The 24,508-nt window shown below is 44.8% G+C and overlaps 2 protein-coding genes across 2 annotated transcripts in view; both read left to right on the top strand.

The window, feature by feature from the left end:
• The first annotated feature begins 60 nt into the window (after positions 1-60).
• LOC144737771 (uncharacterized) lies at positions 61-4,423 on the top strand. Its single transcript, XM_078620632.1, has 2 exons — positions 61-139; positions 2,328-4,423. The coding sequence occupies exon 2, from the start codon at positions 2,356-2,358 to the stop codon at positions 3,433-3,435; it is 1,080 nt and encodes a 359-aa protein (XP_078476758.1). The 5' UTR covers positions 61-139; positions 2,328-2,355; the 3' UTR covers positions 3,436-4,423.
• An 8,356-nt stretch (positions 4,424-12,779) lies between these two features.
• The window catches only part of LOC144737773 (uncharacterized), a 53,120-nt gene continuing 41,391 nt past the window's right edge, over positions 12,780-24,508 (top strand). Inside the window, 4 exon segments of the mRNA XM_078620633.1 lie at positions 12,780-12,937; positions 12,939-13,343; positions 23,537-23,632; positions 23,634-24,038. Of these exon segments, the coding sequence (XP_078476759.1) occupies positions 12,804-12,937; positions 12,939-13,343; positions 23,537-23,632; positions 23,634-24,038 (1,040 nt within the window). The 5' untranslated portion in view covers positions 12,780-12,803.

Here is a 24,508-nt window from a genome sequence, read left to right as displayed (position 1 = left end):
CTGGCTCGTTACTTTGTAACTTTGTTTTATTTTAAATATTCACAGTTTTCTTTTTTCATTTTTTACCAGGCCACGCCCGCTTGAGCTGCTGTACCGCTCTTGTTTTCAGAAGCGACCTGCCCACAACAACAACAACAAGGTGAGGCTTGTCAACAGCGTGGCGGTGTTCACTCTAGACACGTGGTGGTGTTCACTCTAGACGCGTGGCGGTGTTCACTCTAGACGCGTGGCGGTGTTCACTCTAGACGCGTGGCGGTGTTCACTCTCTACATGTGGAGGGGAAACCCGGAGATCGGGAAGGAAATCAACGCCACCACGGGGAGAGAGAGAGAGAGACACGCAGTCTCGGCTGTGTTGATTGATCCTCAATGAATTACTTGGTGGAGTGAGGAAGCATTAATACTGAGCAGGTGAAGGTGGCCAGGTGTGGGTCTGGACACACCACCACCTGTGAACCATGCCAGTGTGTGACAGTGGTGGAGCCAGTGGGGGTAGGGTGGCACGTGTCCCCCCTACGATCTGATCGAAATCCATAATTTAGATCGGATCATTGGGGTTTATTACTAACTAGCTTCACTACCCGGCTTCACCCGGGACTTGGATTCTTGTCTTGGATAAATTTCAAATTTCATATTCCCTCATCTTTCACTGAAAATCCCTGAAAAAAATTGATGCTTGCAAGAAAGAAAAAAGCCGAAACACATCAATTTACCTAAATCGGATGTTTTCACTCAAGGATATTCAACCTTAATCCACTTCTATGGAAGGTCGATTTTGGCAACTCGCGTTCGCTTAGAAATTCCAGACGGCATAAGCTGTGAAAATTTCATGACGCCAGAGCTCAGCGTTGGAGAGTTTTTGCTGCTTCACACAAACAAACAGATGTAATTTCTGCTTTATATTTAAGATAGCAGTTGTACCCGTTCTTCGCACGGATATGTATTGAAACTCCGAGAAGCCAATGGCTTCATAAGCCTGGAGGGAAGCGCCACCTAAAATCTCCCGGCACACTGAACAGCTGTAGAAGTACGGCGCGCGAAGAGCCATATGTATTCTTAGGTTTTTTCGGTAAAGTCACGTGACTTTATCGAAAAAAACCTAAGAATATGAATCCTTGCAGTCACGAAAGCTTCAAATCTAGAATTAAGAGCCATATGGTAGGGGAAAGCATTGCAGACCGCTTAACTCAGTTGTGATGTGGGTTGACACCACATACTTCATGGTCATTTCCCCCCCCCCCCCCCCCAAAAAAAAAATACAAAAGTCTATTTTTATACTTTTTACATTGTGTACAGGATGGAACCTATCCACGTGCCAAATTTCAAGTGTGTGGCATGTTGGGAAGTATGCTAGACATTTAGAACAGACACACGTATCCACACATTTCCTTTTTATATATATAAGATAAATGGGCATTTTGCGACCGCCACCGTGTGGCATATTATTACGTGCCAGGGACTTTATGAGAGGACAACAGTCCAAGTCCATAATTGGCAATAAGTAACGGCAAAGCAGTTGCAAGCGACTCACGGAATTGTGCGCAGTTGCGTCTACAGGACACGACTTCCCTGAAGGCATCACGTTCAGCGAGCGCAATGCCGATCACACGCGTCGAATAAAAAGCAAGGGACAAGTCCTTGCTTACTAACAACTCCTTACTTACTAACAACTCCTTACTTACTAACAACTATCATTTTTCATTACTGGAGGGGTTGCCCCCCTCCCTACCTGAAAATCCTGGCTCAGCCTCTGAGTGTGTGACAGTGTCAAGTTTGTGTTTGCAGTAAAGTCTATTAACTCTATTGAGCACGGACGTTATATCAAAACAGTTGTTTATTTTTGTTTTCCTCTGGAACTCTTTGTAAGAATGGAGTCAGGAAGTTATCACAGCACACGTGCATCAGCTAAAGTCGGAACTGTTCATCACAGAAATCAAGGACATCTGTGCCTGCCTTTACACCTCTTAGTTGCGATTGAACATTCATTTATGCATTTGTGCATAACACAAATTATTATTATCAACACCCTTTGCTATGTGAGCTGAATTTAGCTTTCATAAACATTTATTTTGAAGCCAGACAGCCAATATTGTGTGCTTGGAGTTTTGGGTTAACATTCATTTTGAAGATACGAGGGCTTCCAGGCATGTTTATAACCATTTGCCCTCTCATTGTGTGCCATAACAGCCCGTGTGATGAATTTGGGACACTTTTTCACGCTATCATAAATATATGAATAAGTATAGACGTGTAAGTCACGTGTTACTGTGTATATGTATTGATACTGATGTGTAGATGGTGTGGATATAACTTTTTCTCTTTCTGCAGCTGTCGCTTCCTTTGCAGAATTGGTCTGATGGAGCAAAGGCATTCGGCACATTTCGGTGCAAAAAGGCAACAATGCGACCGGTGTGCGTACAGCACGGATCGTACTGAAAATTTTACACGGCACCAGAGAACTCACACAGGAGAGAAACCCTTCAGGTGCAGTGTGTGTAGGAAGGCGTTTTCACAGTCAACTCATCTTGTAGCACACCAGAGAACACACACGGGAGAGAAACCCTTCAGGTGCACTCCGTGCGGGAAGGCGTTTTCAGATTCATCTTCTCTTCATGTACACCAGAGAACACACACGGGAGAGAAACCCTTCAAGTGCAGTGTGTGTGGGAAGACGTTTGCACATTCATCTCATCTTGTAACACACCAGAGAACTCACACGGGAGAGAAACCCTTCAAGTGCAGTGTGTGTGGGAAGACGTTTGCACAGTCATCTCCTCTTGTAACACACCAGAGAACTCACACGGGAGAGAAACCCTTCAAGTGCAGTGTGTGTGGGAAGACCTTTGCACAGTCATCTCCTCGTGTAACACACCAGAGAACACACACGGGAGAGAAACCTTTCAAGTGCAGTGTGTGTGGGAAGGCGTTTGCACAGTCATCAAATTTTCAAAGACACCAGAGAACACACACGGGAGAGAACCCTTTCAAGTGCAGTGTGTGTGGGAAGGCGTTTGTACAGTCATCACATTTTCAAAGACACCAGAGAACACACAAGCATCAGAAGATCCACAGGGAGTGGAGTCTGAAATCAGCTTGTGATCGTCAAAGTGCTGCAATGAGCCCATCCCTCATCAAACAAGAACTGGAAGAAAATCCCAGCTTGGACACTTTTAAAGGAATCGAGGTGAAATATGAAGAGGTGAAGGTGAAATGTGAAGAAGTGATGGTGAAGAGCGTAGAAGTGAATGTAAAATCTGAAGATGAAGGTTCAACTCCAAAATCGGACGTTCACATCGATGGTGGCAACGTGAAGCAGGAGGAGAATTCTGACTGTGAGGCCGAGCGAGGCAACTCCCAGCAGTTTGTGGAAGTGGAGGTGTGGGTGGACTTCCTCCGAGATAATACAAAGTCAAATGGGGACCCGGGAGATGTGTAAGCTTGAGACGATGTCGCTCCAATAGATGCTCCTTTGTCACAGGCCTTTAATGACAAGAATGTGAAGTTGAACACTCGGTTCCTAGGTTCAACCTGCAGGGTAAGAGCGGCCAGTCTTTGTGGACCTGTGTAGCAGCTGCCCCTGTGTGGCACAAGGTGGTGGCCCCGCACCGGCCTGCATGTGGACAAGAGCCTGTCAGTAGGGGGCGATGGTTGATGTGGCATCTCAGTTGTGGAGTTTGTAGGTAATGCTTAGAATTTGATATATTTTGACCCCGACGCCAGCATGCAATGGTCTACTCGTTTTGAATGGTGCATTAGTATGTTGTACATACACTTAAGCAGATTTTACATATTTTTTTAAATTAGCTTCTTGTTAATGCGATGTAACCTAGTGCAGTAATTAAATTTTGTTAACATATCTGTCAATAATTTAGACTGAATACTTGTCTGATTGTGTGTGTACATGTAACATTTTGTCTATAAGGGTCAAACATTGATTAAGTGATGTTAGGACAAAGTGTGTGTTGGGCAAGTAACCTGTACAGATAACTCAGGTGAGACTCATTGTTCTTGTGATACAGGTCAAAGGGTATTTTTGTGTTTTCAGGAAGCGTCTGCCTCTGGAGCAACTCTCATTGTCTTTGAAATAGCGAACACACTCGGATCATTCATCAGTTACAAGGCACACCACTAAAAAGTTACACGTAGAGGAGATACATTCTCTACAACACGAATTATAATTTTGTATTACGTGTTGACGTAGATTTTGTCGAATTAGGACGAGAAATGGTCCTTGCTGATTAACGTCTGGATGTTGGCTACCATGGGTTGAAGCAAGCCTGACCGCCTGCGGTGCCCCTCACAACCATTTATGGCCTTGGGCCAGGAAAGTCACAAACAAAATTGTGCACGAACGATGCATTCACACAAACTCCTGATGCTCCGTTTTGAAGTTTTAAAATGAAACAACTTTTAATTGTATTATGTTTTGAATTTTATGATTGTATTTCTTCATTAAAAGCTTTTATCATTTTACATCTGGACGACTTAATTGAAAGCATTTCGTGTGAATTTTCTCTCGTCGTTAAGTAGATTGCCTTGCTGGGGATTCGGTTCGATGCGGACTTTCACCTTGTTGGGATCGCGGGATCGAGATGAGGCGACACAGAGCTGGCCGAGCGAGAAGACTGCCGTCTGCAGATCGATTCCAACGTGATCGAACGTCTGTCCCTGCGCCTCCGTCGTTCATGCAGGGGGCGCGTAGGTTTGCAGCGCCCCCTGCATGAAAACGACGGAAAGTGCAGCTTTCATCACAGATAGATGAAGTTGTGCGCTCATGTGAAAGAGTATCGCCAGTGGGTTTTCAAAGTACCTTCGTCTTACAGAAATCAATTTCGCGTTAGCCCACCGCATTAAAACAATGCTCAGCTGAGCGGGGCGAGCCACGGTAGGGGGGGGGTCACCTTATCTTTGTCAAGTGCCGTAGTTCACGTGACTTCTGCCGCGACAACGTCTGGATGTTTTCGCCTGAGGATGACCGCTCGTGTTGCGATCGAAGCGTCGTGATTTATGTATTATTTTATTTTTTCTACCTTCGTGACTTTACTGAAAGAACCAAAAAGTATGAAAGACGTCTTGTCTGCTGATCTTGTTCATATCCGTGTACATCGATATCCCACATTGCTTACACGTTCACACCACACACAATGAAATAGAAACTAGAACGACCTCCGGGAATGGGCAAAGATCGAGGAATCGCTTTCAATGGAGCGAGTTCAGTGTGTTCGATTCAACATCTCTCTGTCCGTCTGTGTCTCTGTTCGCCTCTGTGTGTCTCTCTCTGCCTGTCTCTGTGTCTCTGTGTCTATGTCGTCTCTGTATCTCTGTATTCCTCTTGTCTGTGTCTATCAGCGTCTGTCCAACCGGAGTCAACGACTGTCAGTAGCAGCAGGTGCCCGTTAAACTCCCACGACTACACGCGACTCAAACTTGCTCCCAACACACAATGACAAAGATCTCCCATATAGCCTGGACAGAATGTCAGGGCAAGTGCTGTTAGCGAGCACCTAACAAACACAAAGATCCCCCGTATAGCCTGCACATAATGTTGGGGCAAGTGCTGTTAGTGAGTACCTAGGACAAAGACCCCCGTATAGCCTGGACAGATTGTAGGGGCAAGTGCTGTTAGCGAGCACCTAACACAAACAGAAAGATCCCCCATTTCGCCTTAACAGTTTCATTTCATTTTCATTTATTTGGTATAGCCCTGTGAGCCATTCGGCTCTTGAATCGGGTGCAACCGCAACAAATAAAAAACAGAAACATGAACAAGAAAACATCTCAAAGTAACTATGCGCAAACAGAAAAATCCAGGGAAAAACTGCAAAGTCTTCCAGAAAAAAGCACCGTACACCCACGCTGTGCAAAAATCCCAGTGGGTTGCAAGTCAAACAACAACCACAAGACAACTTAGATTAAAGGCATCATTCGAACTCCGTACTACAACAAACAAAATGGCTAAACCAAAAATCTTATTGAAATCACCAAAATAAAGCCATGAGAAATGTAACAGTGATCATAGGAACTGTGACCGAAATTTCACAATAAACGACACAAAATACGTACCACAAAACCCTGTAGCCATAGCTGGCTGCATGAGTCACTCCACAACAGCAGGAGCATCAGTAGGAGTATAAAAAAACATTTCAAATGCACCTTTAAAGATCAAAGATGGAGAGCTCTGAAATCAGCTCGTATGCAGGTGCTCAGTGGATTGTTGCATTGCAAGAATATTTGATGATGACAGCTTGGAGAGACCTCCATCCAGCATTGGATTTAATTATGGTTGATAATTCACTGGTCAACACACTTTTTCTGGCATAAGGTATTCCAACGGTGTTAAGGTAATTTTGGGTTGCTGATTCCAAATCTGGCATCAGTTTTTGTCTATCACATCAGGTTTTTGAGATGTCAAATATTGCGTTTTCAATAAAAACTTCAGAAGAAAAATATTAAATAAATGTGGATATCTACATAAAATTATATTATAAACACACTATCCTAAAAATACAGCACCATAACTTAACACTAAAGCAGTCACTGACTCGCAACAACTTGCAATCATAAGTGACAGAGTTAATTTCGGGTAAAATCAATGAAAATGGGGTATGCCGATAGCATAAAATGAGATGTGATATAGCAAATCTGAGATCAGATTTGGAATCAGCACCCTAAAATTAGTCTAAAACAGCTGCAAAAGTCCAGGCCAGAAAAAAACATTTTTTTTGTTGACCAGTGTAATGATGATGAACATGAATCTATAACTCAGCTTTGCCGTCCGTTTACTTAAAAGACTCGTCTGAGCTGTATCGCCACTAGGTGGCACCATATTACAATTAACTCCAAATCTTGCAACATGTTTAGGAGATAAATGAAAATGTCGAGGTCTGCTAGCCAGAAGAGGGCTTCGGGAGAGAGTTGGTGTAGCTTTGTTATTCCTTCATTGCAGGAACGAAGACTACAGTGGATTACTAGATGGTTTACTCTATTTACCGGGTAAGGTTGCCCTTTGGGTTTATTGCCGACGCAACTCAACAACATAAGCAAGATAAGCGGGCTTCCTCACTGCTCCGAACGTGAACCAACGCTAATGGACGGCGCAGTAACAAGGATATGTCCTCGCGGCTAGGAACGGAAACGCACCATCCCTGCAGATCATTGCCAAAAACCTCGACTGCCGCGGGGACATCCCAAACAAATACAATCACAGTTGGAATGTTTCCATGAAAGCAAACCGTCCTGGATTGTTTAAAACTATTTCCAAAGACCAGCATAAATGTTCCATTTCTCTATTAAATGTTCACCATTCATCTCCTCTGGTTAGTGATGTCAGACAAGCACTGTGACACACTGGGTGTGGCAGGACAAAGTGTCAAACTGTCAAGAGAGTGTAGCAGAGAGAAAGCCGACGAGTTTCCCTTGCCAAATGAATCTAACAAAAAAACGCACACAAAGTTGTAATGTTCGGGCCTTTTATAACCCTTGAACAAGATCAAAATTTACGTCTTGTTTGGGGAAGTGTGTCAGTTTGAAAGGTCACAAGGCTATTAAAATTTATTCAACAAATTGTGCAACGCAACAGTGAATTCCACTCCACTTAGTTCAAGTGAAGGAGAATTTATTCCATCAAGCGGTAATATTTAACTCTTAGGTTATTTCCTTGTTGCCGTTGTTGTGATGGGAAATGAACAGAAACACATTCCTGCGGAGGGAGCTGGTAGGAACATTGGGTTGCTCGGTCAATGGCCAGGGTTAACGGCGGCGTGGTGTATTCCGCAAATATGCCCGACTGTGAGGGAGGGCACAAGCCGGCGTGAGTAGGTTAAACGTTTAGTTGTATAAGGGCACCACGGGGTGACCAGCCCCTCCCCACCCAGCCCCTCCCCACCCTCACCTCCCAGCCCCTCCCCACCCAGCCCCACCCTCCCCACCCCATCCAGCGCCTCCCTCGCCACCCAGCCCCTCCCTGCACGATGGACGGACGGACACAATAATTCCCTGTGGGCTGGTGTAACCAGGAGGTTCCTACCAGTATAACTTGTGCTACCTGCGGCAATGTCAAGTTTGCTGTCCTGGCTTCCATTGCTGCCACCAAAATCCAGCAGCTCATCTTCCCTCCCAAGATCCATCAAGTCGTGAGTCTGCAGCTGGGCCGACGCGGCTCTTGTGACTGCACCTGTTGACAACGGACCACCTGGTTGCAATCTCTGCCTGACATGAGCCACATCTGCAGACAGATCCCCACTGGAGTGGTTCCGGCGATAGGGAGGCAACAGACTGTAGGGGCAATTGCTGTTAGCGAGCACCTATTAAGGGTGGGACGGCACACGAGGGGGTGGGTGGCCAGCACCACGTCCGGCCGCCTTTGTCTCCCCAGTGGCGATGTTGACACACCGCACCGGGTACTCGTTTGAGGCTGAATCGATGTAGGGGAGGCTCAGGACCGGTTCGGAAAGTCGTCACTGGCGGTGTTGGCCACGAGCGGGAATGGAACTCGGCTGGTCCGTGCGGAGCGCAGCGCTCACCACGACACTGCCGCTCCCCTTATGTCAACAAACTTGAACTCTGACCCCGCTCTCTGACGTCACCGCTCAGCGTGACCTCATCGGCGTCAAACGCTAGGGGGCGATGTACATTGCTAGTGACGTCATGTCACTAAGATATTCACCCCACCCCTGACTGACGCACTCTTGAGCGTGACATCATCTCCGCGCGGCCGCTGCCGATATCTGTTCCAATGCCAATCCTTATTTGGGCAAAGCTACGCCTGGTGACTGGCGGCTCATTAACATAATTTATTCGTGAAATCCATCGCCAGTTTATTGCGACGGGTTCAGCACCCGCGCCCCACTCCTCCGACGTATGGGCTGGGCTCATTAACATAATTTATTCAAGTTAAGACCAACTCATTGCGGAAAAGAGTGACGTCACCGCCTGTTGCCCCGTGGCTTCGCGAGGTAGCTGGAAGTTGCCGCTCCGCGTGTGAACTGAAATCCGAGGTGAGAAATTTTCATAGTGGTGGTGGTTGTCGTGGTGGTGGTGGTTGTGGTGGTGGTGGTTGTGGTGGTGGTTGTGGTGGTGGTGGTTGTGGTGGTGGTTGTGGTGGTGGTTGTGGTGGTGGTGGTGGTTGTGGTGGTGGTTGTGGTTGTTGTTGTTTACCGAGGTAGAGCCTCGCTCTCTCTCGTAGGGATGTCAATTGAGTAGCAGCGAGCATGGAAGCGATGTCCAGGTTGGAACTTTACAACGCGGGGCCTTGCCTCCTGCCCTCGCCTGATCGCGTTTGCTTCAATTATCTCGCTTAGTTTAGCAATCTTTGGAAGAACGTAATAAGCCAGGCTATGCGTTAATTGTGTGTTGACCGACTCTCTGTGTTGTATTGCATTACCTTTCCAAATTTTACGACGTTTGATTAAGTGTGCTCTCTCTCTCTGTGTCCTCTACTGCAGTCACCAAACCTCCAAATCTCTCATTGACACAAGGCCGTAATTATAATATGTTATAATAATTATAATATGTTATGATAATTATAATGTTATAAAAAATATAATATGTTATAATGAATATAATATGTTATAATAATTATACTATGTTATAATAATTATAATAATCAAATATGCGAAAAATGTCACCCCCCCCCCCCCCCCATATATTGTACTTCATGAATCCATAATCTCTGCCATTACATACTATGAAACAAGAAAAGGTAAAAAAGAAAAAAACAGAGCAATGTAATACAATACACTATTAAACATTATTGTAAAGAATAAAGACAAATTGCATCCCATGTGTTAGTGAACTTTAAAAAATATTTAAGTCATTAAATAGGAAATTAGTTTTCAAATTTAGATATTTTTCTGGGGGGGGGGGGGACCCCAGACCCCCTGGAAGATTTGGTCCCCCCCAATGTTGACTCCATGGCTACAGCCTTGCATTGGCATGCTCATTTCTCTACCCCCCCCCTCTCTCTATTTAAGGCCTCGACACAGAGGTGTTGTTTCTCTATGTGCCTATGTGTGTCTCTCTCTGTGTGTCTTTGTGTCATCTTTCTGTGTGTCTATGTGTGTGTGTGTCTCTCTATTTGTCTCTGTGTCTCTGTGTTATCTCTCCCTGTCTGTGTCTCCGTGTCTGTGTTTTGTCTCTCTCAAATTGAGCAATATTTGGAAGAACGTGATCAACCAGGTGGGGTGTTGACTGTTATGTTAGCTGACTCTCTGTGTTGTATTGCATTACATTTCTAAGTTTACTAGTTTTGTTTTCTCTTTAATTTGTACCTGATGACGATTGCTTGTGTTGCAATCGAAACGTCGCATGCTATTATTTAATTATTTATTTATTCTACGTGACTTTCCCGAAAGAACAAAAGAGTATCTTGCTTAAGTTTTAATTTCTCTTCACCTGGCTCGATACTTTGTAACTTTGTTTTTATTTTAAATATTCACAATTTTTTTCATTTTTTACCAGGCCACGCCCGCTTGAGCTGCTGTACCGCTCTTGTTTTCAGAAGCGACCTGCCCACAACAACAACAAGGTGAGCCTTGTCAACAGCGTGGCGGTGTTCACTCTAGACACGTGGCGGTGTTCACTCTGGACGCGTGGCGGTGTTCACTCTAGACGCGTGGCGGTGTTCACTCTAGACGCGTGGCGGTGTTCACTCTAGACGCGTGGCAGTGTTCACTCTAGACGCGTGGTGGTGTTCACTCTCTACATGTGGAGGGGAAACCCGGAGATCGGGAAGGAAATCAACGCCACCACGGGGAGAGAGAGAGAGAGACACGCAGTCTCGGCTGTGTTGATTGATCCTCAATGAATTACTTGGTGGAGTGAGGAAGCATTAATACTGAGCAGGTGAAGGTGGCCAGGTGTGGGTCTGGACACACCACCACCTGTGAACCATGCCAGTGTGTGACAGTTGTGGAGCCAGTGGGGGTAGGGTGGCACGTGTCCCCCCAACGATCTGATCGAAATCCATAATTTAGATCGGATCATTGGGGTTTATTACTAACTAGCTTCACTACCCGTCTTCGCCGGGGACTTGGATTCTTGTCTTGGATAAATTTCAAATTTCATATTCCCTCATCTTTCACTGAAAATCCCTGAAAAAAATTGATGCTTGCAAGAAAGAAAAAAGCCGAAACACATCAATTTACCTAAATCGGATGTTTTCACTCAAGGATATTCAACCTTAATCCACTTCTACGGAAGGTCGATTTTGGCAACTCGGGAAGGGAATGACGTGGTGAGTTGAAAATAGTCGCGTTCGCTTAGAAATTCCAGACGGTATAAGCTCTGAAAATTTCATGACGCCAGAGCTCAGCGTTGGAGAGTTTTTACTGCTTCACACAAACAAACAGATGTAATTTCTGCTTTATATTTAAGATAGCAGTTGTACCCGTTCTTCGCACGGATATGTATTGAAACTCCGAGAAGCCAATGGCTTCATTGGCCTGGAGGGAAGCGCCACCTAAAATCTCCCAGCACACTGAACAGCTGTAGAAGTACGGCGCGCGAAGAGCCATATGTATTCTTAGGTTTTTTTCGGTAAAGTCACGTGACTTTACCGAAAAAAACCTAAGAATATGAATCCTTGCAGTCACGAAAGCTTCAAATCTAGAATTAAGAGCCATATGGTAGGGGTAAGCATTGCAGACCGCTTAACTCAGTTGTGATGCGGGTTGACACCACATACTTAATGGTCATTTACCACCCCCCCCCCCCAAAAAATACAAAAGTCTATTTTTATACTTTTTACATTGTGTACAGTATGGAACCTATCCACATGCCAAATTTCAAGTGTGTAGCATGTTGGGAAGTATGCTAGACATTTAGAACAGACACACGTATCCACACATTTCCTTTTTATATATATTATATAAATGGGCATTTTGCGACCGCCACCGTGTGGCATATTATTACGTGCCAACAGACTTTATGAGAGGACAACAGTCCAAGTCCATAATTGGCAATAAGTAACGGCAAAGCAGTTGCAAGCGACTCACAGAATTGTGCGCAGTTGCGTCTACAGGACACGACTTCCCTGAAGGCATCACGTTCAGCGAGCGCAATGCCGATCACACGCGTCGAATAAAAAGCAAGGGACAAGTCCTTGCTTACTAACAACTCCTTACTTACTAACAACTCCTTACTTACTAACAACTCCTTACTAAAAACTATCATTTTTCATTACTGGAGGGGTTGCCCCCCTCCCTACCTGAAAATCCTGGCTCAGCCTCTGAGTGTGTGACAGTGTCAAGTTTGTGTTTGCAGTAAAGTCTATTAACTCTATTGAGCACGGACGTTATATCAAAACTATTTTTGTTTTCCTCTGGAACTCTTTGTAAGAATGAAGTCAGGATGTTATCACAGCACACGTGCAGCAGCTAAAGTCGGAACTGTTCATCCCAGCAATGAAGGACATCTGTGCCTGTCTTTACACCTCTTAGTTGCGATTTAACATTCATTTATGCATTTGTGCATAACATAAATATTATTATTTTCAACACCCTTTGCCATGTCAGCTGAATTTAGCTTTCATAAACATTTATTTTGAAGCCAGACAGCCAATATTGTGTGCTTGGAGTTTTGGGTTAACATTCATTTTGAAGATACGAGGGCTTCCAGGCATGTTTATGACCATTTGTCCTCTCATTGTGTGCCACTTTTTCACACTATCATAAATATCATAAATATATGAATATAGACGTGTAAGTCACGTGTTACTGTGTATATGCATTGATACTGATGTGTAGATGGTGTGGATATAACTTTTTCTCTTTCTGCAGCTGTCGCTTCCTCTGCAAAATTGGTCTGATGGAGCAAAGGCACTCGGCACGTTTCGGTGCAAAAAGGCAACAATGCGACCGGTGTACATACAGCACGGATCGTACTGAACATTTTACACGGCACCAGAGAACTCACACAGGAGAGAAACCCTTCAAGTGCCGTGTGTGGGAAGGCGTTTTCACAGTCAACTCATCTTGTAGCACACCAGAGAACACACACGGGAGAGAAACCCTTCAGGTGCAGTGTGTGTGGGAAGACGTTTGCACATTCATCTCGTCTTGTAACACACCAGAGAACTCACACGGGAGAGAAACCCTTCAAGTGCAGTGTGTGTGGGAAGACGTTTGCACAGTCATCTCCTCTTGTAACACACCAGAGAACTCACACGGGAGAGAAACCCTTCAAGTGCAGTGTGTGTGGGAAGGCGTTTGCAAAGTCATCTAGTCTTGTAATACACCAGAGAACACACACGGGAGAGAAACCTTTCAAGTGCAGTGTGTGTGGGAAGGCGTTTTCAGATCCATCAAATCTTGTAAAACACCAGAGAACACACACGGGAGAGAAGGCGTTTACACTTTCACCAAATCTTCAAACACACCAGAGATCACGCAAGCATCAGAAGATCCACAAGGAGTGGAGTCTGAAATCAGCTTGTGAAAGTCAAAGTGCCGCAATGAATCTATCCCTCATCAAACAAGAACCGGAAGAAAATCCCAGCTTGGACACTTTTAAAGGTATAGAGGTGAAATATGAAGAGGTGAAGGTGAAAAGTGAAGAAGTGATGGTGAAGAGCGTAGAAGTGAAGGTAAAATGTGAAGGTTCAACTCCAAAATCGGACCTTCACATCGATGGAGGCAACGTGAAGCAGGAGGAGAATTCTGACTGTGAGGCAGAGCGAGGCAACTCCCAGCAGTTTGTGGAAGTGGAGGTGTGGTTGGACTTCCTCCGAAACAATACAAAGTCAAATGGAGACCCGGGAGATGTGTAAGCCTGAGACGATGTCGCTCCAATAGATGCACCTTTGTCACAGGCCTTTAATGACAAGAATGTGAAGCTGACCACTCAATTTACTAGGTTCAACCTGCAGGGTAAGAGCGGCCAGTCTTTGTGGACCTGTGGGTTGGGTAGATCTCTAACCAGGAGCGAGAGCCAATAAGCTCCCAAGCATTCACTATGTTATCATAATTGCATTTATATATTGCTTGCTTAATCGCCTCTGGCAACTCGGAGTTTTGTATCGTATCTCTTTTCAAACACTCGAAGAGCATCCCCAAGTAGCAGCTGCCCCTGTGTGGCACAAGGTGGTGGCCCTACACTGGCCCTGCATGTGGACAAGAGCCTGTCAGTAGGGGGCGATGGTTGATGTGGCATCTCAGTTGTGGAGTTTGTAGGTAATGCTTAGAATTTGATATATTTTGACCCAGACGCCAGCATGCAATGGCCTACTCGTTTTGAATGGTGCATTAGTGTGTTGTACATACACTTAAGCAGATTTTGCATATTTTTTAAATTAGCTTCTTGTTAATGCGATGTAACCTAGTGCAGTAATTAAATTTTGTTAACATGCCTGTGAATAATTTAGACTGAATACTTGTCTGATTATATTCTTAGGTTTTTTCGGTAAAGTCAGGTAGGTAAAACATCAAAATTAATGAAAATAAAATAAAACAAAAATCACGACGTTTCGGAGGCAACACAAGTCTCCGTCATCAGGTGGGACCGTCACAGCCGAATTAGCTGCATCAAGTGATGCAGCTAATTCAGCTAATTCGGCTGTGTCGGTCCCACCTGATGACGGAGACTTGTGTTGCCTCCGAAACGTCGTGATATTTGTTTTATTTTATTTTCATTAATTTTGATGTTTAACCTACGTGACTTTACCGAAAAAACCTAAGAATATGATTACTTGTCTGATTGTGTGCGTACATGTAACATTTTGTCTATAAGGGTCAAACATTGATTAAGTGATGTTAGGACAAAGTGTGTGTTTGGCAAGTAACCTGTACAGATAACTCAGGTGAGACTCATTGTTCTTGTGATACAGGTCAAAGGGTATTTTTGTGTTTTCAGGAAGCGTCTGCCTCTGGAGCAACTCATTGTCTTTGAAATAGCGAGCACACTCGGATCATTCATCAGTTACAAGGCATACCACTGAAAAGTTACACGTAGAGGAGATACATTCTCTACAACACGAATTATAATTTTGTATTACGTGTTGACGTAGATTTTGTCGAATTAGGACGAGAAATGGCCCTTGCTGATTAACGTCTGGATGTTGGCTACCATGGGTAGAAGCAAGCCTGACCACCTGCGGTGCCCCTCAACCATTTACGGCCTTGGTCCAGGAATGTCACGAAAATGTTTTCACACGAACGACGCATCCACGCAAGCTCCAGATGCCCTGTTTTGAAGTTTGAAAATGAAACAACTGAATTGTATTGTGTTTTGAATTAGATAATTGTATTTCTTCATTAAAAGCTTATTCATTGAAAACGATATTTCGTGTGAATTTTCTCTCGTCGTTAAGTAGATGGCCTTGCCGGGAATTCGGTTCGATGCGGACTTTCACCTGGTTGAGATCGCGGGATCGAGATAAGGCGACACAGAGCTGGCCGTGCCAGAAGACCGCCGTCTGCAGATCGATTCCAACGTGATCGAACGTCTGTCCCTGTGCTTCCGTCGTTCATGCAGGGGGCGCGTAGGTTTACATCGCCCCTTGCATGAAAATGACGGAATGTGCAGCGTTCGTCACGAAGTTGTGCGCTTATATGAAAGTATTGCCAATGGGTTTTCAAACTAACTTCGTCTTACAGAAATCAATTTCGCGTGAGCCCACCGCATTACAACAATGCTCAGCTGAGCGAGGCGAGCCACGGTGGGGGGAGGGGGTCATCTCATCTTTGTCACGTGCCGTAGCTCACGTGACTTCTGCTGCGATAATGTCTGGATGTTTTCGCCTGAGGACGACCGCTCGTGTAGCGATCGAAACGTCGTGATTTATTATTATTTTATTTTTTCTTCCTTAATGATTTTACTGAAATAACCAAGAAGAAGTATGAAAGACCTGTTGTCTGCTGATCTTGTTCATATCCGTGTACATCGATATCCCACATTACTTACACGTTCACACCACACACAATGAAATAAATTGAAACTAGAACGACTTCCGGGGATGGGCAAAGATCAAGGAATCTCTTACAATGGAGCGAGTTCAGTGTGTTCGAGTCAACATCTCTCTGTTCGCATCTGTGTCTCTCTCTCTGCCTGTGTCTCTCTATGTCGTCTGTGTGTTCCTCTTGTCTGTGTCTGTCCGCCTGTCTTGTCTGTCTGTGTGTGTCTGTCTATTAGCGTCTGTCCAACCGGAGTCAACGACTGTCAGTAGCAGCAGGTGCCCGTTCAACTCCCACGACTACACGCGACTCAAACTTGCTCCCAACACACAATGACAAAGATCTCCCATATAGCCTGCACATAATGTTGGGGCAAGTGCTGTTAGCGAGCACCTAACAAACACAAAGATCTCCCGTATAGCCTGCACATAATGTTGGGGCAAGTGCTGTTAGTGAGTACCTAGGACAAAGACCCCCGTATAGCCTGGACAGATTGTAGGGGAAAGTGCTGTTAGCGAGCACCTAACACAAACAGAAAGATCCCCCATTTCGCCTTAACAGTTTCATTTCATTTTCATTTATTTGGTATAGCCCTGTAAGCCATTCGGCTCTTGAATCGGGTACAACCGCAACAAATAAAAAACAGAAACATGAACTAGAAAACATCTCAAAGTGACTATACGCAAACAGAAAAATCCAGGGAAAAACTGCAAAGTCTTCCAGAAAAAAGCACCGTACACCCACGCTGTGCAAAAATCCCAGTGGGTTGCAAGTCAAACAAAAACCACAAGACAACTTAGATTAAAGCCATCATTCGAACTCCGTACTACAACAAACAAACATGGCTAAACCAAAAAACTTTTTGAAATCACCAAAATAAAGCCATAAGCAATGTAACAGTGATCTTAGGAACTGTGACCGTAATTTCACAATAAACGACACAAAACACGTCCCACCAAACCCTGTAGCCATAGCTGGCTGCATGAGTCACTCCACAACAGCAGGAGCATCAGTAGGAGTATCAATTTTTTTCAAATGCACCGTTAAAGATCAAAGATAGAGAGCTCTGAAATCAGCTCGTATGCAGGTGCTCCGTGGATTGTAGCATTGCAAAAAAATTTGATGATGACAGCTTGGAGAGGCCTCCATCCAGCATTGGATTTAATTATGGTTGATAATTCACTGGTCAACACACTTTTTCTGGCATAAGGTATTCCAAAGGTGTTAAGGTAATTTTGGGGTGCTGATTCCAAATCTGGCATCAGTATTTGTCTATCACATCAGGTTTTTGAGATATCAAATATTGCGTTTTCAATAAAAACTGCAGAAGAAAAATATTAAATAAATGTGGATATCTACATAAAATTATATTATAAACACACTATCCAAAAAATACAGCACCATATCTTAACACTAAAGCAGTCACTGACTCGCAACAACTTGCAATCATAAGTGACAGAGTTCATTTCGGGTAAAATCAATGAAAATGGGGTATGCCGATAGCATAAAATGAGATGTGATATAGCAAATCTGAGATCAGATTTGGAATCAGCACCCTGAAATTAGTCTAAAACAGCTGCAAAAGTCCAGGCCAGAAAAAAATATTTTTTTTGTTGACCAGTGTAATGATGAACATGAATCTATAACTCGGCTTTGCCGTCCGTTTACTTAAAAGACTCGCCTGAGCTGTATCGCCACTAGGTGGCACCATATCACAATTTACTCCAAATCTGGCAATATGTTTAGGAGATAAATGAAAATGTCGAGGTCTGCGAGCCGGAAGAGGGCTTCGGGAGAGAGTTGGTGTAGCTTTGTTACTCCTTCATTGCAGGAACGAAGACTACAGTGGTTTACTATATGGTTTACTGTATTTACCGGGTAAGGTTGCCCTTTGGGTTTATTGCCGACGCAACTCAACAACATAACCAAGATAAGCGGGCTTCCTCACTGCTCCGAACGTGAACCAACGCTAACGGACGGCGCAGTAACAAGGATATGCCCTCGCGGCTAGGAACGGAAACGCACCATCCCTGCAGATCATTGCCAAAAACCTCGACTGCCGCGGGGACATCCCAAACAAATACAATCACAGTTGGAATGTTTCCATAAAAGCAAACCGTCCTGGATTGTTTAAAACTATTTCCAAAGACCACCATAAATGTTCCATTTCTCTATTAAATGTTCACCATTCATCTCCTCTGGTTAGTGATGTCAGACAAGTACTGTGACACACTGGGTGTGGCAGGACAAAGTGTCAAACTGTCAAGCGAGTGTAGCAGAGAGAAAGCCAACGAGTTTCCCTTGCCAAATGAATCTAACAAAAAAACGCACACAAAGTTGTAATGTTCGGGCCTTTTATAACCCTTGAACAAGATCAAAATTTACGTCTTGTTTGGGGAAGTGTGTCAGTTGTAAAGGTCACAAGGCTATTAAAATTTATTCAACAAATTGTGCAACACAACAGTGAATTCCACTCCACTTAGTGCAAGTGAAGGAGAATTTATTCCATCAAGCGGTAATATTTAACTCTTAGGTTATTTCCTTGTTGCCGTTGTTGTGATGGGAAATGAACAGAAACACATTACTGCGGAGGGAGCTGGTAGGAACATTGGGTTGCTCGGTCAATGGCCAGGGTTAACGGCGGCGTGGTGTATTCCGCAAATATGCCCGACTGTGAGGGAGGGCACAAGCCGGCGTGAGTAGGTTAAACGTTTAGTTTTATAAGGGCACCACGGGGTGACCAGCCCCTCCCCACCCAGCCCCTCCCCACCCTCACCTCCCAGCCCCTCCCCACCCAGCCCCACCCTCCCCACCCCATCCAGCGCCTCCCTCGCCACCCAGCCCCTCCCTGCACGATGGACGGACGGACACAATAATTCCCTGTGGGCTGGTGTAACTAGGAGGTTCCTACCAGTATAACTTGTGCTACCTGCGGCAATGTCAAGTTTGCTGTCCTGGCTTCCATTGCTGCCACCAAAATCCAGCAGCTCATCTTCCCTCCCAAGATCCATAAAGTCGTGAGTCTGCAGCTGGGCCGACGCGGCTCTTGTGACTGCACCTGTTGACAACGGACCACCTGGTTGCAATCTCTGCCTGACATGAGCCACATCTGCAGACAGATCCCCACTGGAGTGGTTCCGGCGATAGGGAGGCAACAGACTGTAGGGGCAAGTGCTGTTAGCGAGCACCTATTAAGGGTGGGACGGCACACGAGGGGGTGGGTGGCCAGCACCACGCCCGGCCGCCTTTGTCTCCCCAGTGGCGATGTTGACACACCGCACCGGGTACTCGTTTGAGGCTGAATCGATGTAGGGGAGGCTCAGGACCGGTTCGGAAAGTCGTCACTGGCGGTGTTGGCCACGAGCGGGAATGGAACTCGGCTGGTCGGTGCGGAGCGCAGCGCTCACCACGACACTGACGCTCCCCTTATGTCAACAAACTTGAACTCTGACCCCGCTCTCTGACGTCACCGCTCAGCGTGACCTCATCGGCGTCAAACGCTAGGGGGCGATGTACCTTGCTAGTGACGTCATGTCACTAAGATATTCACCCCACCCCTGACTGACGCGCTCTTGAGCGTGACGTCATCTCCGCTCGGCCGCTGCCGATATCTGTTCCAGTGTCAATCCTTATTTGGGCAAAGCTACGCCTGGTGACTGGCGGCTCATTAACATAATTTATTCTTTAAATCCATCGCCAGTTTATTGCGACGGGTTCAGCACCCGCGCCCCACTCCTCCGACGTATGGGCTGGGCTCATTAACATAATTTATTCAAGTTAAGACCAACTCATTGCGGAAAAGAGTGACGTCACCGCCTGTTGCCCCGTGGCTTCGCGAGGTAGCTGGAAGTTGCCGCTCCGCGTGTGAACTGAAATCCGAGGTGAGAAATTTTCATAGTGGTGGTGGTTGTCGTGGTGGTGGTTGTGCTGGTGGTTGTGGTGGTGGTTGTGGTGGTGGTTGTGGTGGTGGTTGTGGTGGTGGTTGTGGTTGTTGTTGTTTACCGAGGTAGAGCCTCGCTCTCTCTCGTAGGGATGTCAATTGAGTAGCAGCGAGCATGGAAGCGATGTCCAGGTTGGAACTTTACAACGCGGGGCCTTGCCTCCTGCCCTCGCCTGATCGCGTTTGCTTCAATTATCTCGCTTAGTTTAGCAATCTTTGGAAGAACGTAATAAGCCAGGCTATGCGTTAATTGTGTGTTGACCGACTCTCTGTGTTGTATTGCATTACCTTTCCAAATTTTACGACGTTTGATTAAGTGTGCTCTCTCTCTCTGTGTCCTCTACTGCAGTCACCAAACCTCCAAATCTCTCATTGACACAAGGCCGTAATTATAATATGTTATAATAATTATAATATGTTATGATAATTATAATGTTATAAAAAATATAATATGTTATAATGAATATAATATGTTATAATAATTATACTATGTTATAATAATTATAATAATCAAATATGCAAAAAATGTCACCCCCCCCCCCCCATATATTGTACTTCATGAATCCATAATCTCTGCCATTACATACTATGAAACAAGAAAAGGTAAAAAAGAAAAAAACAGAGCAATGTAATACAATACACTATTAAACATTATTGTAAAGAATAAAGACAAATTGCATCCCATGTGTTAGTGAACTTTAAAAAATATTTAAGTCATTAAATAGGAAATTAGTTTTCAAATTTAGATATTTTTCTGGGGGGGGGGGGGGACCCCAGACCCCCTGGAAGATTTGGTCCCCCCCAATGTTGACTCCATGGCTACAGCCTTGCATTGACATGCTCATTTCTCTACCCCCCCCCCCTCTCTCTATTTAAGGCCTCGACACAGAGGTGTTGTTTCTCTATGTGCCTATGTGTGTCTCTCTCTGTGTGTCTTTGTGTCATCTTTCTGTGTGTCTATGTGTGTGTGTGTCTCTCTATTTGTCTCTGTGTCTCTGTGTTATCTCTCCCTGTCTGTGTCTCCGTGTCTGTGTTTTGTCTCTCTCAAATTGAGCAATATTTGGAAGAACGTGATCAACCAGGTGGGGTGTTGACTGTTATGTTAGCTGACTCTCTGTGTTGTATTGCATTACATTTCTAAGTTTACTAGTTTTGTTTTCTCTTTAATTTGTACCTGATGATGATTGCTTGTGTTGCGATCGAAACGTCGCATGCTATTATTTAATTATTTATTTATTCTACGTGACTTTCCCGAAAGAACAAAAGAGTATCTTGCTTAAGTTTTAATTTCTCTTCACCTGGCTCGATACTTTGTAACTTTGTTTTTATTTTAAATATTCACAATTTTTTTCATTTTTTACCAGGCCACGCCCGCTTGAGCTGCTGTACCGCTCTTGTTTTCAGAAGCGACCTGCCCACAACAACAACAAGGTGAGCCTTGTCAACAGCGTGGCGGTGTTCACTCTAGACACGTGGCGGTGTTCACTCTGGACGCGTGGCGGTGTTCACTCTAGACGCGTGGCAGTGTTCACTCTAGACGCGTGGTGGTGTTCACTCTCTACATGTGGAGGGGAAACCCGGAGATCGGGAAGGAAATCAACGCCACCACGGGGAGAGAGAGAGAGAGACACGCAGTCTCGGCTGTGTTGATTGATCCTCAATGAATTACTTGGTGGAGTGAGGAAGCATTAATACTGAGCAGGTGAAGGTGGCCAGGTGTGGGTCTGGACACACCACCACCTGTGAACCATGCCAGTGTGTGACAGTTGTGGAGCCAGTGGGGGTAGGGTGGCACGTGTCCCCCCAACGATCTGATCGAAATCCATAATTTAGATCGGATCATTGGGGTTCATTACTAACTAGCTTCACTACCCGTCTTCGCCCGGGACTTGGATTCTTGTCTTGGATAAATTTCAAATTTCATATTCCCTCATCTTTCACTGAAAATCCCTGAAAAAAATTGATGCTTGCAAGAAAGAAAAAAGCCGAAACACATCAATTTACCTAAATCGGATGTTTTCACTCAAGGATATTCAACCTTAATCCACTTCTACGGAAGGTCGATTTTGGCAACTCGGGAAGGGAATGACGTGGTGAGTTGAAAATAGTCGCGTTCGCTTAGAAATTCCAGACGGCATAAGCTGTGAAAATTTCATGACGCCAGAGCTCAGCGTTGGAGAGTTTTTGCTGCTTCACACAAACAAACAGATGTAATTTCTGCTTTATATTTAAGATAGCAGTTGTACCCGTTCTTCGCACGGATATGTATTGAAACTCCGAGAAGCCAATGGCTTCATTGGCCTGGAGGGAAGCGCCACCTAAAATCTCCCAGCACACTGAACAGCTGTAGAAGTACGGCGCGCGAAGAGCCATATGTATTCTTAGGTTTTTTCGGTAAAGTCACGTGACTTTACCGAAAAAAACCTAAGAATATGAATCCTTGCAGTCACGAAAGCTTCAAATCTAGAATTAAGAGCCATATGGTAGGGGTAACCATTGCAGACCGCTTAACTCAGTTGTGATGCGGGTTGACACCACATACTTAATGGTCATTTACCACCCCCCCCCCCCCCCCCAAAAAATACAAAAGTCTATTTTTATACTTTTTACATTGTGTACAGTATGGAACCTATCCACATGCCAAATTTCAAGTGTGTAGCATGTTGGGAAGTATGCTAGACATTTAGAACAGACACACGTATCCACACATTTCCTTTTTATATATATTAGATAAATGGGCATTTTGCGACCGCCACCGTGTGGCATATTATTACGTGCCAACAGACTTTATGAGAGGACAACAGTCCAAGTCCATAATTGGCAATAAGTAACGGCAAAGCAGTTGCAAGCGACTCACAGAATTGTGCGCAGTTGCGTCTACAGGACACGACTTCCCTGAAGGCATCACGTTCAGCGAGCGCAATGCCGATCACACGCGTCGAATAAAAAGCAAGGGACAAGTCCTTGCTTACTAACAACTCCTTACTTACTAACAACTCCTTACTTACTAACAACTCCTTACTAAAAACTATCATTTTTCATTACTGGAGGGGTTGCCCCCCTCCCTACCTGAAAATCCTGGCTCAGCCTCTGAGTGTGTGACAGTGTCAAGTTTGTGTTTGCAGTAAAGTCTATTAACTCTATTGAGCACGGACGTTATATCAAAACTATTTTTGTTTTCCTCTGGAACTCTTTGTAAGAATGAAGTCAGGATGTTATCACAGCACACGTGCAACAGCTAAAGTCGGAACTGTTCATCCCAGCAATGAAGGACATCTGTGCCTGTCTTTACACCTCTTAGTTGCGATTTAACATTCATTTATGCATTTGTGCATAACACAAATATTATTATTTTCAACACCCTTTGCCATGTCAGCTGAATTTAGCTTTCATAAACATTTATTTTGAAGCCAGACAGCCAATATTGTGTGCTTGGAGTTTTGGGTTAACATTCATTTTGAAGATACGAGGGCTTCCAGGCATGTTTATGACCATTTGTCCTCTCATTGTGTGCCACTTTTTCACACTATCATAAATATCATAAATATATGAATAAGTATAGACGTGTAAGTCACGTGTTACTGTGTATATGCATTGATACTGATGTGTAGATGGTGTGGATATAACTTTTTCTCTTTCTGCAGCTGTCGCTTCCTCTGCAAAATTGGTCTGATGGAGCAAAGGCACTCGGCACGTTTCGGTGCAAAAAGGCAACAATGCGACCGGTGTACATACAGCACGGATCGTACTGAACATTTTACACGGCACCAGAGAACTCACACAGGAGAGAAACCCTTCAAGTGCCGTGTGTGGGAAGGCGTTTTCACAGTCAATTCATCTTGTAGCACACCAGAGAACACACACGGGAGAGAAACCCTTCAGGTGCAGTGTGTGTGGGAAGACGTTTGCACATTCATCTCGTCTTGTAACACACCAGAGAACTCACACGGGAGAGAAACCCTTCAAGTGCAGTGTGTGTGGGAAGACGTTTGCACAGTCATCTCCTCTTGTAACACACCAGAGAACTCACACGGGAGAGAAACCCTTCAAGTGCAGTGTGTGTGGGAAGGCGTTTGCAAAGTCATCTAGTCTTGTAATACACCAGAGAACACACACGGGAGAGAAACCTTTCAAGTGCAGTGTGTGTGGGAAGGCGTTTTCAGATCCATCAAATCTTGTAAAACACCAGAGAACACACACGGGAGAGAAGGCGTTTACACTTTCACCAAATCTTCAAACACACCAGAGATCACGCAAGCATCAGAAGATCCACAAGGAGTGGAGTCTGAAATCAGCTTGTGAAAGTCAAAGTGCCGCAATGAACCTATCCCTCATCAAACAAGAACCGGAAGAAAATCCCAGCTTGGACACTTTTAAAGGTATCGAGGTGAAATATGAAGAGGTGAAGGTGAAAAGTGAAGAAGTGATGGTGAAGAGCGTAGAAGTGAAGGTAAAATGTGAAGGTTCAACTCCAAAATCGGACCTTCACATCGATGGAGGCAACGTGAAGCAGGAGGAGAATTCTGACTGTGAGGCAGAGCGAGGCAACTCCCAGCAGTTTGTGGAAGTGGAGGTGTGGTTGGACTTCCTCCGAAACAATACAAAGTCAAATGGAGACCCGGGAGATGTGTAAGCCTGAGACGATGTCGCTCCAATAGATGCACCTTTGTCACAGGCCTTTA

This window comes from Lampetra planeri, chromosome 73, assembly GCF_965212315.1.
Source record: "Lampetra planeri chromosome 73, kcLamPlan1.2.h2, whole genome shotgun sequence".
In the NCBI taxonomy this organism is placed as follows: domain Eukaryota; kingdom Metazoa; phylum Chordata; class Hyperoartia; order Petromyzontiformes; family Petromyzontidae; genus Lampetra; species Lampetra planeri.
This window is presented reverse-complemented; position numbering and strand designations above follow the sequence as displayed.